The 12,873-nt window shown below is 43.3% G+C and overlaps 1 protein-coding gene across 1 annotated transcript in view; it reads right to left on the bottom strand.

The window, feature by feature from the left end:
• Window positions 1-12,873, bottom strand: part of HAF01 (HAC13 protein (HAC13)) — a 121,299-nt gene that overhangs the window by 65,307 nt on the left and 43,119 nt on the right. The window contains exon 10 of the mRNA XM_087387741.1: window positions 9,270-9,609. Coding sequence (XP_087243867.1) covers window positions 9,270-9,609 — 340 coding nt within the window. The remainder of the gene's footprint in view (window positions 1-9,269; window positions 9,610-12,873) is intronic.

The following is a 12,873-nucleotide window of genomic DNA, read 5'->3' as shown; positions in this document are numbered from 1 at the left end:
CAAACTGAATGCCCAAATAATAATGGAGCTGTCCCATGTCTGACATGTTAAAAATCTGCTGCAAACCCTTGAAAGCTGCAATTTGCTGAGTATCTGGGCCCGTGATGAGCATATCATCCACATATAAAATCAGCACTAAAAAATCAGATCCACTCCCACGAACATAAAGAGTGGGTTCTGTGGGACTATTCTAAAAACCAAGGGATAGTAAGTGTGCATGAATTTTGGCATACCATGCCCTGGGTGCCTGCTTCAAACCATAAAGGGCTTTTCTAAGCCGACATACCTTATTTTCAGAATTAACAACCTCAAAGCCAGGAGGTTGTGTGACATATACTTCTTCTTGTAGATCCCCATGAAGAAAAGCATTCTTGATGTCAAGTTGGTGCACTTGCCAATGATGATGGGCTGCAATGGCAATGACACATCTAATGGTAGTAATCCTGGATGTGGGAGCAAATGTCTCCTCAAAGTCAATGCCTTGTTGTTGGGCATACCCTTTTGCAACAAGACGAGCTTTGTATCGATCTATGCTGCCATCAGATTTCCTTTTTAATTTGTAGACCCACCGGGTACCAATGGCATGCTTGCCGGGAGGGAGATCTACTAATTCCCATGTGTCATTTTTGGCAATGGATTGTAACTCAGCTCTCATTGCATCCATCCACTCTTTGCTATCAAAAGCATCTTTATAGCACGAAGGCTCTTCATTGCAAGCTGCAGCAAGGAGTGCAAACTCAAGAAAGTGACCATGCATTTGTCTATTCCTTGATCTTGTCCGGGCAGCAAAAGACTGATCTTGTTTGCTGTCCCTCAATGTATCAAGAAGCCATCTGGGAACTTGCCTTTGCTGTCTATTGACAGCTCTTTCTTCAATGACTGCATCATGAATGGTGGGATCATTTTGTGCCGGAAGAGAAACCTGCAAATCAGCATGAGGTAGTGGCTGATTATCGCTTGGTGGAGGGCCTGCAGGAGACTCATGTTGCTGGTCAATGTCCTCTTCTAAGGATGGCAGAGGTAACCAAGATTCAAAGGCATCCAACATGTCAACATCAGGCTTAGCTTTGCAGTCCACAAGAGTAGAAGCTGAATGTTCAGCAAATATTACATCTCTGCGGACAATAATCTTCCCAGTATTTGGTTGGTATAACCGATACCCTCTGCTCTCCTAGCTGTAACCAATAAATATGCATTTGATTGCCTTGTCATCAAGCTTATGTCTCAGCTGAGATGGTACATGAACATATGCAAGAGACCCAAAAACTCTCGTGTGAAAGTGAAGGCGTCCTGCCTTTCCATGCTTCATAAGGTGTAACAGTCTTCAATGCCCATGTAGGTGATCTATTCAGCACATAGTTGGCACACATTACTGCATCAAGCCAAAATTTATTGGGCAAAGACTTGGCCTTAAGCATGCATCTGGCCATCTACATTGTGGACCTGTTCTTCCTTTCAGAAACAGGATTCTGCTGAGGAGTGTAAGGAGTAGTGCATGAGTGAACAATGCCCCGTGTAGACAGAAATGCATCAAACTCCTTTGACATATAATCCCCCCCCCCTATCTGTGTTGGAAGTGACAAGCTTGCATCCTGATTCATTCTCAACCATGTTCAGCCACCTCTGAAAGCATGAGAAAACTTCAAATTTGGCTTTTAAAGGATATACCCAGCAATATCTTGTGAAATCATCAATGAGAGTCATGAAATACTTGTGACCCCCAATGGCATTTGTCCTCATTGGGCCACAGACATCACTATGGACTAGCTGCAATTTCCTTTGTGAAAGTTTTGGACAATTCTTTTGAAAAGGAAACCGATGCATCTTACCCAAAAGACAACCCTCACACACATGTTTGGAAACTGTGTGAGTTTGAGGTACATCATTTGCCATCTGTTGTGAATGTAGCTTTGCAAGAGCTCTATAATTGAGATGACCCATTCTCTCATGCCAAAGATGAGTTTCAGTAAGCTGTGAATCTGAAATAGCAAATGCTTCAATAGAAAGTGCAGCTGAGCGATGATCAAGGTGATAAAGCCCCTTTTGCAAAGTACCAGTGAGAACTATGGCATTGTCATCACGAAGATCATAAACCAGGCATCTGTAGCCATCAAAAATCACTCCGACACCTGAAGTAGCAATTGCTGAAATTGAGATCAAGTTGACTTCAATTCCAGGCACAAAGAGAACATTTGTCAAAGTGACAGGATGACTTGAAATAGATGTGAGCTGCACATCTCCAATTCCTTTTACAGCATATGAAGCATTATTAGCATATGTGACAGTCCCTCCTCGAGGTGCATCAGCTAAAGAGTGAAACAACTGTCTACAAGATGTGACATGCTTGGAAGCACCACCATCAAAGTACCAGGACTAAGCATCATTAGCAGTAAAGAGTGCATCAGCTTTGGAGGGATCGAATGAGCAATGGACAGCCCATGCCCAATCATCCTGAAGAGCATGTGCATGTGAAGCATCTGTTGGCTCATGGGATTCAATAGCATGTGAGGCATTAACTGTCAATCTTGCTTTCTTTTTCTCCAAAGCAATGCAGCTTCCTGCATTCTGAAATGTCATGTCTAGGCTTGCGACAATAGTTGCATCTTTTCTTCTTTGACTTATCTGCTGTATTTTTAGATGCATGGGAGGAATTACAGCTGCTATGCGCAGATTTAGGCTTGCCCATAAGCTTGGAAGCCTTGCCTCTTCCTGTTTGCTGTGAAGCAAATGCATGATCAGGAATAATGGCTTGTCTATTAGCTCGACTTTGCTCTTCCTGCAAAAGCAAAGTAACTAGCTGATCAAAAGAATAGTGGTTTGGATTACCCATGGCCACTGATCGAAGGGTTGTAGCAAACCCTTGATATGTATCTGGCAGTCCATTCAATGTGGTACTGACAAGCTGTGAATTTGGCACCACCTCATCAATGTTGGCAAGTTGTTCCATGAGGTCCTTGACCTTTGTCAGGTATGCATCCATAGAGTCACCTTCATTCATACTGACTTCTTGTAATTGCCTTCTCAAATATGCAACACGAGCTTCATTGCGAATCTTATAGAGAGAAGCCAATTTATCCCAAGCATCCTTTGTTGTCCTGCAAGACCAGATGTGTGGAATAATGATTCTCATGCATAATAAAGCAATACATGAATGTGCATTTGCATCTCTTGCATCCCATCTTGACTGTTCCTGAGTTGGAAGAGCAGCAGCAGGAGTGCTAGAGGATGAGGCATCAGGAGGAAGGAGTACCCCCTGCACAGGAACCAGCAGTAGAGGCAACCACTGTAGCATTGGCTGCCCTCAGATCAACCCCAGAAACAATATTCCACAAATGCTTTGCAACAAGAATATGTTTCATGAGATAAGACCACACCGGATAGTTGGTGCCATCCAACTTATCATCTTCACGAAGAACACCAAATAGATCCTGATTGTTCCCAGCCATAGCAATGGTGATACCCTGAAAGAGACCTAAAAACACAAAAGCCTCAAGGCTCTCACTGCAAAAAGCTGGCTGTCCAAAAATGACAGCAAATATCTACAAATTTCCGACCCAAATCAAAGGGCAAATGTAGATCTGACCCAAATGTGACTGTGGCAGGCAATGTTCACTGCAAAAACAGCAAAATCTGGCAAAAGCCCCAAATTTATTGAGGGCAAATAGGCCAAAAAGAGGGCAAATACAGAAAAGCCCCAAATTTTGCTGAGATCTTTGCAAATGTGACCTAATGTATGAGAATTTGACTCAATGTCCTGCAAAAGTGACTCAATGTAGTGCAATCAAAATAGAAATTGTAGACCAAATCCCAAAAAATAGCCTCAAGTTTTGCAACTGCCAGAAATTAGGACTTGCTGTCCACAAATTGACTGCAAAAATGCACCTGTCCCAAAGTATAGATCTCAAAATGTAGACTTTCCAAACTGTTGAAATCGCTTGAGAAAATTTCAAACAGTAGAAGGGAGATAATGATAGCAAAAACCCTCAAAAGCCCCAAATTTTGAGAGTGTCCTGCAAATTTCACACGTGCCAAACCTGTACGGAAATCCCGAAAAAAAGTACAACTATACAAGCAAGTCCAGTGTATGGATGTACTTGTATGGATGTACGGAACAGATCCAAAGTACATTGTACGGACTGTACGGCTGTACTATGTTACGGTATCCAATGTACGATGTACGGCGATGCGTGTACGGTATATACGGTTGTACGGTGAAGGAAGTACAGAACAAGTACGACGTAAGTATGGAGTATGGATCAGGTACGAGGTACGTCACGGGTACAACGTACGTAACAGATACTTTGCAGATACTTGTACGGAACATGTACTCTGCATGTACAATGTACGGCGACGCAGGTACAACGGGTGAGTACGATGGCTGTACGGTGCAGGTACGCAGTACGGAGAAGTACGGAGCGGAGCAATATGGACTGTACGGAGCAATACGGAGCAGTGCGAAAAGGAGGCTGGTGCAAATCCAGGCTCTGATACCACTGTAGGATCGATGAATAGAAAGAGAGAGTACAGGTTGCAAAGAGTCGATAGAGTCTACCGTCACGTCAACTAGGATAATGAAAATAGAGAGTACAAGGTACTTGTACCTAGACCTAGGACTAAGTGTCCTAGGTGTCACATAGGACTAGGTGTCCTATGTGGCCTCAAAGGCACTAACACTACAAGTGCCTATATTTATGCCTACAAGGCACATACCATGGCCTATAGGGCATCACTAGAACCACCAAGAGATGGCCTACACTTTCATCTGGGCTGCCATGCATAGCAACATGCCTTCATTTGTGGTGACTTTAATAATGCCCCTCAATTGGGTGATAGCAACTCAGGCCACACTCATATGTTGGCTTCTGAAACACAGGCATGGTCTGATTTTTAGCTTCAGTTGCGCCTGGTTGATCTCTAGAAGGAATTACAGCCCATGCTTCCGGGCTATACCTTTCACCATAATGCTCGATCTTCTTATCGGGCATGCTTGGACAGATGGTATCAAGTTGATCCATAGCATTGTGATGCCTTTACTTGTCAAATTTGGGTTGATCATGCTTTCACACATTCGGATCATGCTCCTCTTTGGTTGAGGCTTTCCTTACATGAATTTCCCACTGACAGATTGCCTTGCCGAAGGCTTTTGCTAATTAATAATAGTTATCTGGAGCATGCTGACTTTAAAGCCTTGGTCTCTGATGCTATTCAACCTCTCTCTCATCAAATACACATTGGTTTGGATTATGCCTGGCAAGCTTTTGTTGCTTGGATGCAAGCAGTTATTCAGGATATGGCAAATCCTATATGCAAGCCACAAGGGAGACTGTAGCACATGCCAAATTTACTTGTCAGAGTTTGACTGAGCTTGCTCATCTTCGCCCTTTGTCTTCAGAGGAAAGCATGCTCAAAGTCAGGCTCAATTCTCTCTTCAATCCAATGATCGCAGAAAGCTTGCTAAATGGGAAACCCGATCCAAACAACGGGCTTTTTTGGACAAAGGCTGCTCTTCCAAGCAATTTTTTAAGAGCTTACACTACAAAAGACAGGCTGCCAATATCTATCGGATCCGGATGCTTGATGGTTCTTAGTCAACATCTCGTTCAGAGCTTGCTAATTTATGTGTGCAGCACTTCTCTACTCATTTTGGGCATATGGATACTCTTTCTCCTCAGGTCGTGTCTGCACGTCAGGGCTTCTTTTGCAGCATGTTCATCCAATTATGTGTGTTGCTCACGCTTTGGAACTTAAACATCCCTTCACTAAAAGGGAATTGCCTGATGTACTGAGATCCTGTGGTAGATGGAATTAGGATGGGATGGTCTCACTGTTGAATTCTTTCTTGCTTTCTGCGATGATCTTAAATTCACCTTGCTGCAAATGGTAAATGCAACATGGCAAAATCAGCAAATGCTTGTGTCATAGAAAAAAGGGTCTTCTCAAGCTGATTCCAAAAAAGTAGCTATGTGATTCACTTACAAGATCATTGCCAAAATGGTGGCTGATCATATTAAAGGTTATTTGCATGATGGGTTGCATCCCTCCCAATATGGCTTTGTTCCAAGTCGCCATATCACAGATAACATTGCCAATGCTTATATTGCGATTGAATATGCCAAATACACGCAACCGGATGTTCTACTCTTGCAGGTAGATATTGCAAAAGCCTTTGACATAGTTCAATGGGATTTCATCTCGCAAACTATGCAAACTTTGGGGTTTGGACCAAAAATGCAGCAGGTTATTTACTGGCTTTACAAAGATAGCAATGCAGCTTGCATTCTTTCTGGGTATATCTCTGATGAGTGGACTCTTCGTTGTTTGGTCCGCTAGGGATGCCCTCTCAGTGCTTACTGTATACCATTGCAACTCATCCTATGCTGCAATATATTGATCATCTTGTGGCTACAAGATCACTTCATGGCTTGAGATTGGATGCTAATTGCAGCATGGTTGCTCAAGTTTATGCTGATGATTCTTTCTTTACCTTGAAGACTATGCCCCATGATCTTGATGCCTTGATGCAAGCCCTCTCTGTTTATGGTTTGGCAGCTCACCTTCATGTTAATTTTCAGAAGTCTAAGCTGCTCCCTTTGCATCCCAAAGACTGGCATAATCTCTTATGGCCCGAGGATATCATTCCACCCACTCAGTTTGTTCGTCATCTTGGTTACCCTTTGGGGTGGGAACTCACTCGCCGACAACAAATTGATTGGGTTTTGGCTAAGCTTCGGAAAGAGCTTGAGTATTGGAAACTAGCAACTTGGCCTTTGCATGTTCGTCTTCGAATAGTGCAGTCCATCCTTGTGGCATATATTCAATTTTACTTGCCATTGATCATGTTCACTAAGGCAGATCTTACATCTTTCATGTCTGTCTTTATGGAAATCTTTTGGCAATCCAAACATGACAGAAAAAGTCTCAGGCTGCTTTCGATGCATCACATTTGTTCTCCCAAGATGCATGGTAGATTGAACATCACGGATATTCACGTGCATATCCTTGCCTACAGGGGAAATTTGTTGCTGCAATTTTTGCAAGGTGATCAGCCTTGGGCTCTTATGATTAGATCTCTGGTCACTCATATCAGTATTTCTGCGTTAGGTCATTGGCATCTCGATCAATGGGATTTCTTTTTTTGCTGCACTGATGGCACTTTGCCTAGCTGCCCTTTTGTCTCCCGCCTGCTTCTTGACTTGAAGCATGTTCTTTCTCATCTGGAATGGAATGGTCGGCATTCTTTGCTTGGAAATTCGTTAAGAGCTGAAAGCATTCACTGGTCGAAAGTCTTTCAACCTCCCTTGGCTTTACAAGAACCTCAACGTTCCTACTTTGTCTCGTTTAAAGGCATCACCTCAGTTGCTAATGTTATCGATGATGTTGGTACTGTGCGCTCTTTTTCTCTGGCGGCCACCAGATATGGATTGGGCTCTCATTATCGTCCTTTGTGGCAACAAATTACTTCTATGCTTTCGCCTTTTGTTCCGATTCCTCCTTTGGAACCCCAGGATCCGTTGGAAGATTACACTTGACTTCTCCAGGGTCCTCTTCTCGTCCTTTGAGGCTATCTCAGATTACTGTGCCTGCATTGTATAAAATCCTTTTGCCTCAACCTTGGGTTTCAGAGAGAGGTAATTCTGTTTGGCGAATGCATCGCCCAGCTAAGTGGTGGAGGAAAAGATTACAGCAACTTTGGGCCTATAAAGTACCGCTTCGGCAATAGGTTTTCTTTTGGCGAGTTCTTTTGGGAGTGTTTCCATCTGGACAGCTATTAGCTCATTGACACATTGCTCCAGCACTTTGCCACAGATGTTCTGCTTCTTCAGAGACTGTGCCTCACTTGTTTTGGCATTGTCCGTGCTCTCGTGAGTTTTTTGATCTAGTTCGACAGATCCTACGAGCAAGATTCCCATCTGTTTTGTTTGGGAAGTTCTTCTGGCTATTTGGGTTTCATCCATCCAGACCGGAGTTTCATCTTTTCTTCATTTGGGTTCGCTACTGGGCACTATGGACTTTATGGACATATAGGAATTGTAAAGTCTTTGGTGATCCTACTTTCTCTCTGTTTGCCTTTTTCAAGCGTTCTCTGCAGCAATCTTTCTTTGATTGCTTGCAGACCCGCTGCATAGATCATAAGGTCTTTTTGGCATATACTGAAATTTTCAGTTGATGTAATTGTAGCACCTTGTTTTGAGGTTGCTACTCATGTAATATAATCAATCAAAGATTTCACCCAAAAAAATGTGTGTGTGTGCGCGCGCGCATGCGAGAGAGAGAGAGAGAGAGAGAGAGAGAGAGAGAGAGAGAGAGAGGAAGGAAATGATACTCAAATGAAGACATAATGGAAGGGCTCGCATTCATTCATCAAGTTTGAAATTACAAGTGAAGTAAAAGCCTTTATAGGCTACACAAACACATACTAGCACCAAGTGCATATGGGATAAGTCCCATGGTGACACGTGGCACTCACAAAATCAAACCACTACTAGATCTCTCTAGTACAAACACCAACACAACACATCTCACACACTCTTCGGCTATGATATCTCCAACATATCCCCCTAGCTGGCCGCTCTATGGCTGCCCAGTCACTCTTACCTTGGGGACATTTACAAAAGTTGGTTTCAGCCGATCCAATGGTAATATTACCAGGTGACATACCAGAAAACATCATCTAGTCTCACAAACTAAGCCCCTTGCTAGAGGATAATACTATCAAGAAAGCAGTGAGAATTTGACAGCTTCACACGTCTGTAAGATCACAACTCAAGATACAAGGTTGGACCACAGGAGGCATCTTTGACTGGATGTTGCAATACTCTCCACGCAATATGTTGCATGTCTAAAACCCAACGAGGTTAATCTATAGCGAAAGTTTGAAGGCCTCTCATCGGGTATTACCTCAAACAGAATTGTTTAATAATCTGGCATCATCATCTGAGCTCTTACACAACATAGTCCCATACGAAAACACCTACATTTCAGTTCTAATCCACAATAAGTTTCTTCTTCATCATCATCCTGGGAGGATCTTATCAAGAAATTTTATTATTAGTACCCGAATAACTCTCTAAATATGACTTCTTCAAAGCTAAGTTCAAAGATAAACGAGTGTTAAGAACAGCTACTGACTACTCTGAGACTCAGTGTCCACATGTGGATAAGTTAATAAAGAATGAGTGAAGACAAATGCTCGGTATGTGTTTTCTTTCCCTTTTTCTTTTTCTTTGGGGAAAGGAGGGCGGGGGGGGGGGGGGGGGGGGGGGTTGCACCTGTTGCCCAATTACGAGAATATTGTCAATTCTCCTCAAGGAAAGCTTCCCTTTTGCAGAACGCACAAGAAGAAAGTCTGTATGTGGTACTTTGTGATGAAAAGCTGGAGCTCTGTACATATTTGTCTCCAGGCATGACTGGGTGTCACCTGGCCTTATGTCACCTAGAAAAGGTGAGTCTTCTGTGGGCTCTAGTGGCAGTGGAATACCAACTGAAGAACCCCGTTCATTTCGCAGTGTAGCAGCAGTGGAGTCTGTAGAAGTGAGTTTCCGATAATAAGTCGACAGTCGAGCCCCCATCCCTACATTACTAAGCAAAAGAGGCCGTTCCTCACAGTACCTGCCAAAAGGATGCAACAACTCTAATTAAGGCTTCAATTTTCCCACAGACTTTTGTCTCAAAAGAGCATTAATGCATGATCTTGAGGGATGACTGGTCAACATTAATCACCATCCAGATAAATGTTTTGTGCTCCTTTACGGAAATAATAATTTCAGCCTTAAACCTTAAGATTCAAACCAGGATAAAACAGAAGAAACAGAAGAACCCTAATCAATAAAAAGATGCCCTTAGTCTCATTGGTACCAAAGCACAAGATGCTATCTAAATCCATGCTGAACCCAAACACACAACTGACACCAAAGCCGAGGTCCATTTTTACTGGTTCCAAGTAACAGTTGAAACAAAAGGTTCCATTTTTACCGGTTCCAAGTAACAGTTGAAACAAAAGGTTCCAAGTGACAGTTGAAACAAAAAGAGTCATCAACAAGTACGCAGCCATCAAGCGCAGCAAGTTTTCTGAAGAAATCTGGAAACAACCTCAACAGGCACACAAAGGGTGACAGACAAGTGAAATTCTCCAACAATTTTCCAGACTAAACTTAGCCTATGTGAACTAGCATTCTTATCCAGTGACAGCCATGACTCTTGATAACCCATTGTCATCCCAAAAACACCGCATGGATTTTACTAGCATTCGATGCAAATGAATATATATCTTTGTAAGACTAGAATAAGTCCAATCATACAAATTTAGATTTTTTGTTGTTCTAAAGATCAAAAATCTACACAGAAAATAAAAGAGAAAATGAAAGAGAAGAAAAAAAGAGGTGAACAAAAACTTTTATGAAAAACAAAAGGAAGACGTACTTAGCAAGCAAAGCGACACTTATGTCGTCATCAGTGCCCAAGAGACTCCGTGGGTCTTTAGAAACCCAGTATAGCTGCTTACCTCTTTTTCATTTTGCATGTTTATAACGCCCAACATCCATGAATGCAGGCACACATCAATCTTACCTAAATTTTGAAACATTTTAAAAATGAACATGAGCTAGTTATTCAGCATCTTAAAGCATTACCTTCAACAGGCACATTCCATGTTAAACTCTAAATCTCTTCCTCTTATATTGCTTCAAAACAGTATTATTAGGTGTCCTCTACATGACTTGCACTCTTGCGTTCAAAACAGCATTAGAATACTTGAATTAAAGCAGCATCAGGATGCTTGCAAGTTTGAAGCATCTGGTTTGCTGAAGCTTTGAGGCCATACATTATAGTTTGATTCAGTAAGCAAGCTCAGGTGTAGCTGTAGAGCACAGTTCCATTCAAGTTGAGTCCATGCCTTGCATTCTTTTCATCACATAGATTAATTGAAAAAGATCACCACAACAAACCTACTTTTCATTTAGTCAGTACCATACCAGAAATCGTAATATATCAGAGTCAGAGCTATCAAACATAACATGAGATCTTTGATCCTGACACCAATGAAACATCCCAGCTAGTACTCTCCACTCCATCACATCAAATCCCTACTTGGCTAACCGCCTGACCATTCACTCTTAGTCCCAATAGAGCATTAACATCGAAAGATCATATATTATTATTCCCTACGATATGTTCCAAAGAGACACACTTCCATAGGATGAATCTGAGCTCGTAGCTGCTTCCCTGTTCACCTGCCGGCCTGCTAGCCTGCCTCCCCGTCTTCCTCCTTCCCTCTCCTGCTTCTTTCTCCCTTTCACTCTCCCTTGCCAACCTTTCTCTTCTCGATGACAGGTATGGGCACAGCCCCTTAGTGGGCCGTTCAGCAGTCCATTCAATTGCTGCCTGTTTTCGCCGCCTTCACCCATTGGCCATGCCAGCCCGGGCTGCTTCCCAGCCATTTCAACTCGCAGAAGCAAGGCCTTGCATAGGCCTTAGTTTTCATCATCTCTGCCAGGGGCCGTTCCAGCCCATGGTGCTGGTCAAATGGCCTCTTTAGTCCCTTTTGCACCCCTTCTCTGCCTTCTTCCGTGCTGTCAGTTGCTTCAGCCTCTCCCGCCACCGCCACTCCTGCCTTGTCTGTTCTGATTAAATTTGCCAGCCTTGGCACTGGCCTCTGCTTTTCTCACCCTCCTGTTTTTGAGCACCTTCAGGGCAGGGACCTTTTCTCCTTCAGCACCCCACCCCCCTTTCCTTTCCAAGCCCATTTTATAGTCCCCAGGGTTGTTTTTTTTTAGCCCCTTTGGAACATTTCTCCTTCAGGCCCCCCTATTGGAACCGACCGTGAGCCTGGCAACATGTACATGTGAGATCAACAATACCTCCTACCACTATTCGATCATAAATCTCTGAATATCATGCTCTCCTTGTTATTTGATCATTGGCAAAACTCATACATGCTACCAAAGAGCTCCTCTAGCCAGACCTGCAGTCACTGTCTAAGTCTATCAAGGTCGAAAGGAAATTTAAAAAGGGGGAGAAAACTGAAAGGTAACAAGGTGGAGGAAGGAGACAAAAAAGGGGGAATTTTTCAAGCAAAGCAGGAAAGGGAAATGAGACGGGAAGGGAGGATAAAAGAAAGGGAAGTGCAAGGTTGAACCACAAGCTCCACCTAATAGTATAGCATCCGGCTGTGGGCAGCAAAAGCAAGGGGAAACACGAGGATGGGGGAAGAAGATGGTCATTTGCACAGCAGCCAAAGGGTAGCAAGCTGCTTGTATGCAGTACAACAGCAAACTGGCAGCAAAGCTGTTAATGGGGCAGCAACAAAAAGAGGAGCAAAACATAGCTAAAGGGAGGGAAGCAAGCTGAACAAAGCTCAAAGAAAATCTCGTGCATGCGGCCGCGGGGGGGGGGGGAGGGGCGGGGGCGCTAAGGGGCTGGAAAAGCTGCGAGGGAGCAATGCAAGAAAGAAAGTTTATTAAAGTCTTTGGAAGACCGATGGGTCTATGAGACTATGAGAAGGAAGAGGGTGTGGGCAAAAGTAGAGAAGTAGGAGGTCAACAGGGAATCAAGGTAGACAGCAGCAGGTAAAAAGCTCCTCATGGGAGCAGATATATCGAGGTATGGAGGAAGACTTTGATCTCTAACTAGAGCATCTAGTTTCAAACAGGGACAAGAATGACATGTAGTTAGTCACGCTGCTCTTGATCTCACTGGTGAACAAATGGAGCTAGGCAACACTTTTTTACAAGACATCGCCCATCAACGTGTCCAAAGCATCCACAAAGTCCACCTCCATCTCCCAAGAGACAAAGTTTGCAGACCCTTCGCATTCAAGGTGTGCCTATGAATCATCGATCTTAATCATAATAGGATGTGAAATGCGCCCCTTACCAT

The sequence above is a fragment of the Dipteris shenzhenensis genome, chromosome 16 (assembly GCF_047967505.1).
Source record: "Dipteris shenzhenensis isolate YYH24624 ecotype China chromosome 16, Dip_SZ_1.0, whole genome shotgun sequence".
NCBI lineage: Eukaryota > Viridiplantae > Streptophyta > Polypodiopsida > Gleicheniales > Dipteridaceae > Dipteris > Dipteris shenzhenensis.
Note: the sequence above shows the minus strand (reverse complement) of the source record. Positions and strands in the feature narration are given on the sequence as shown.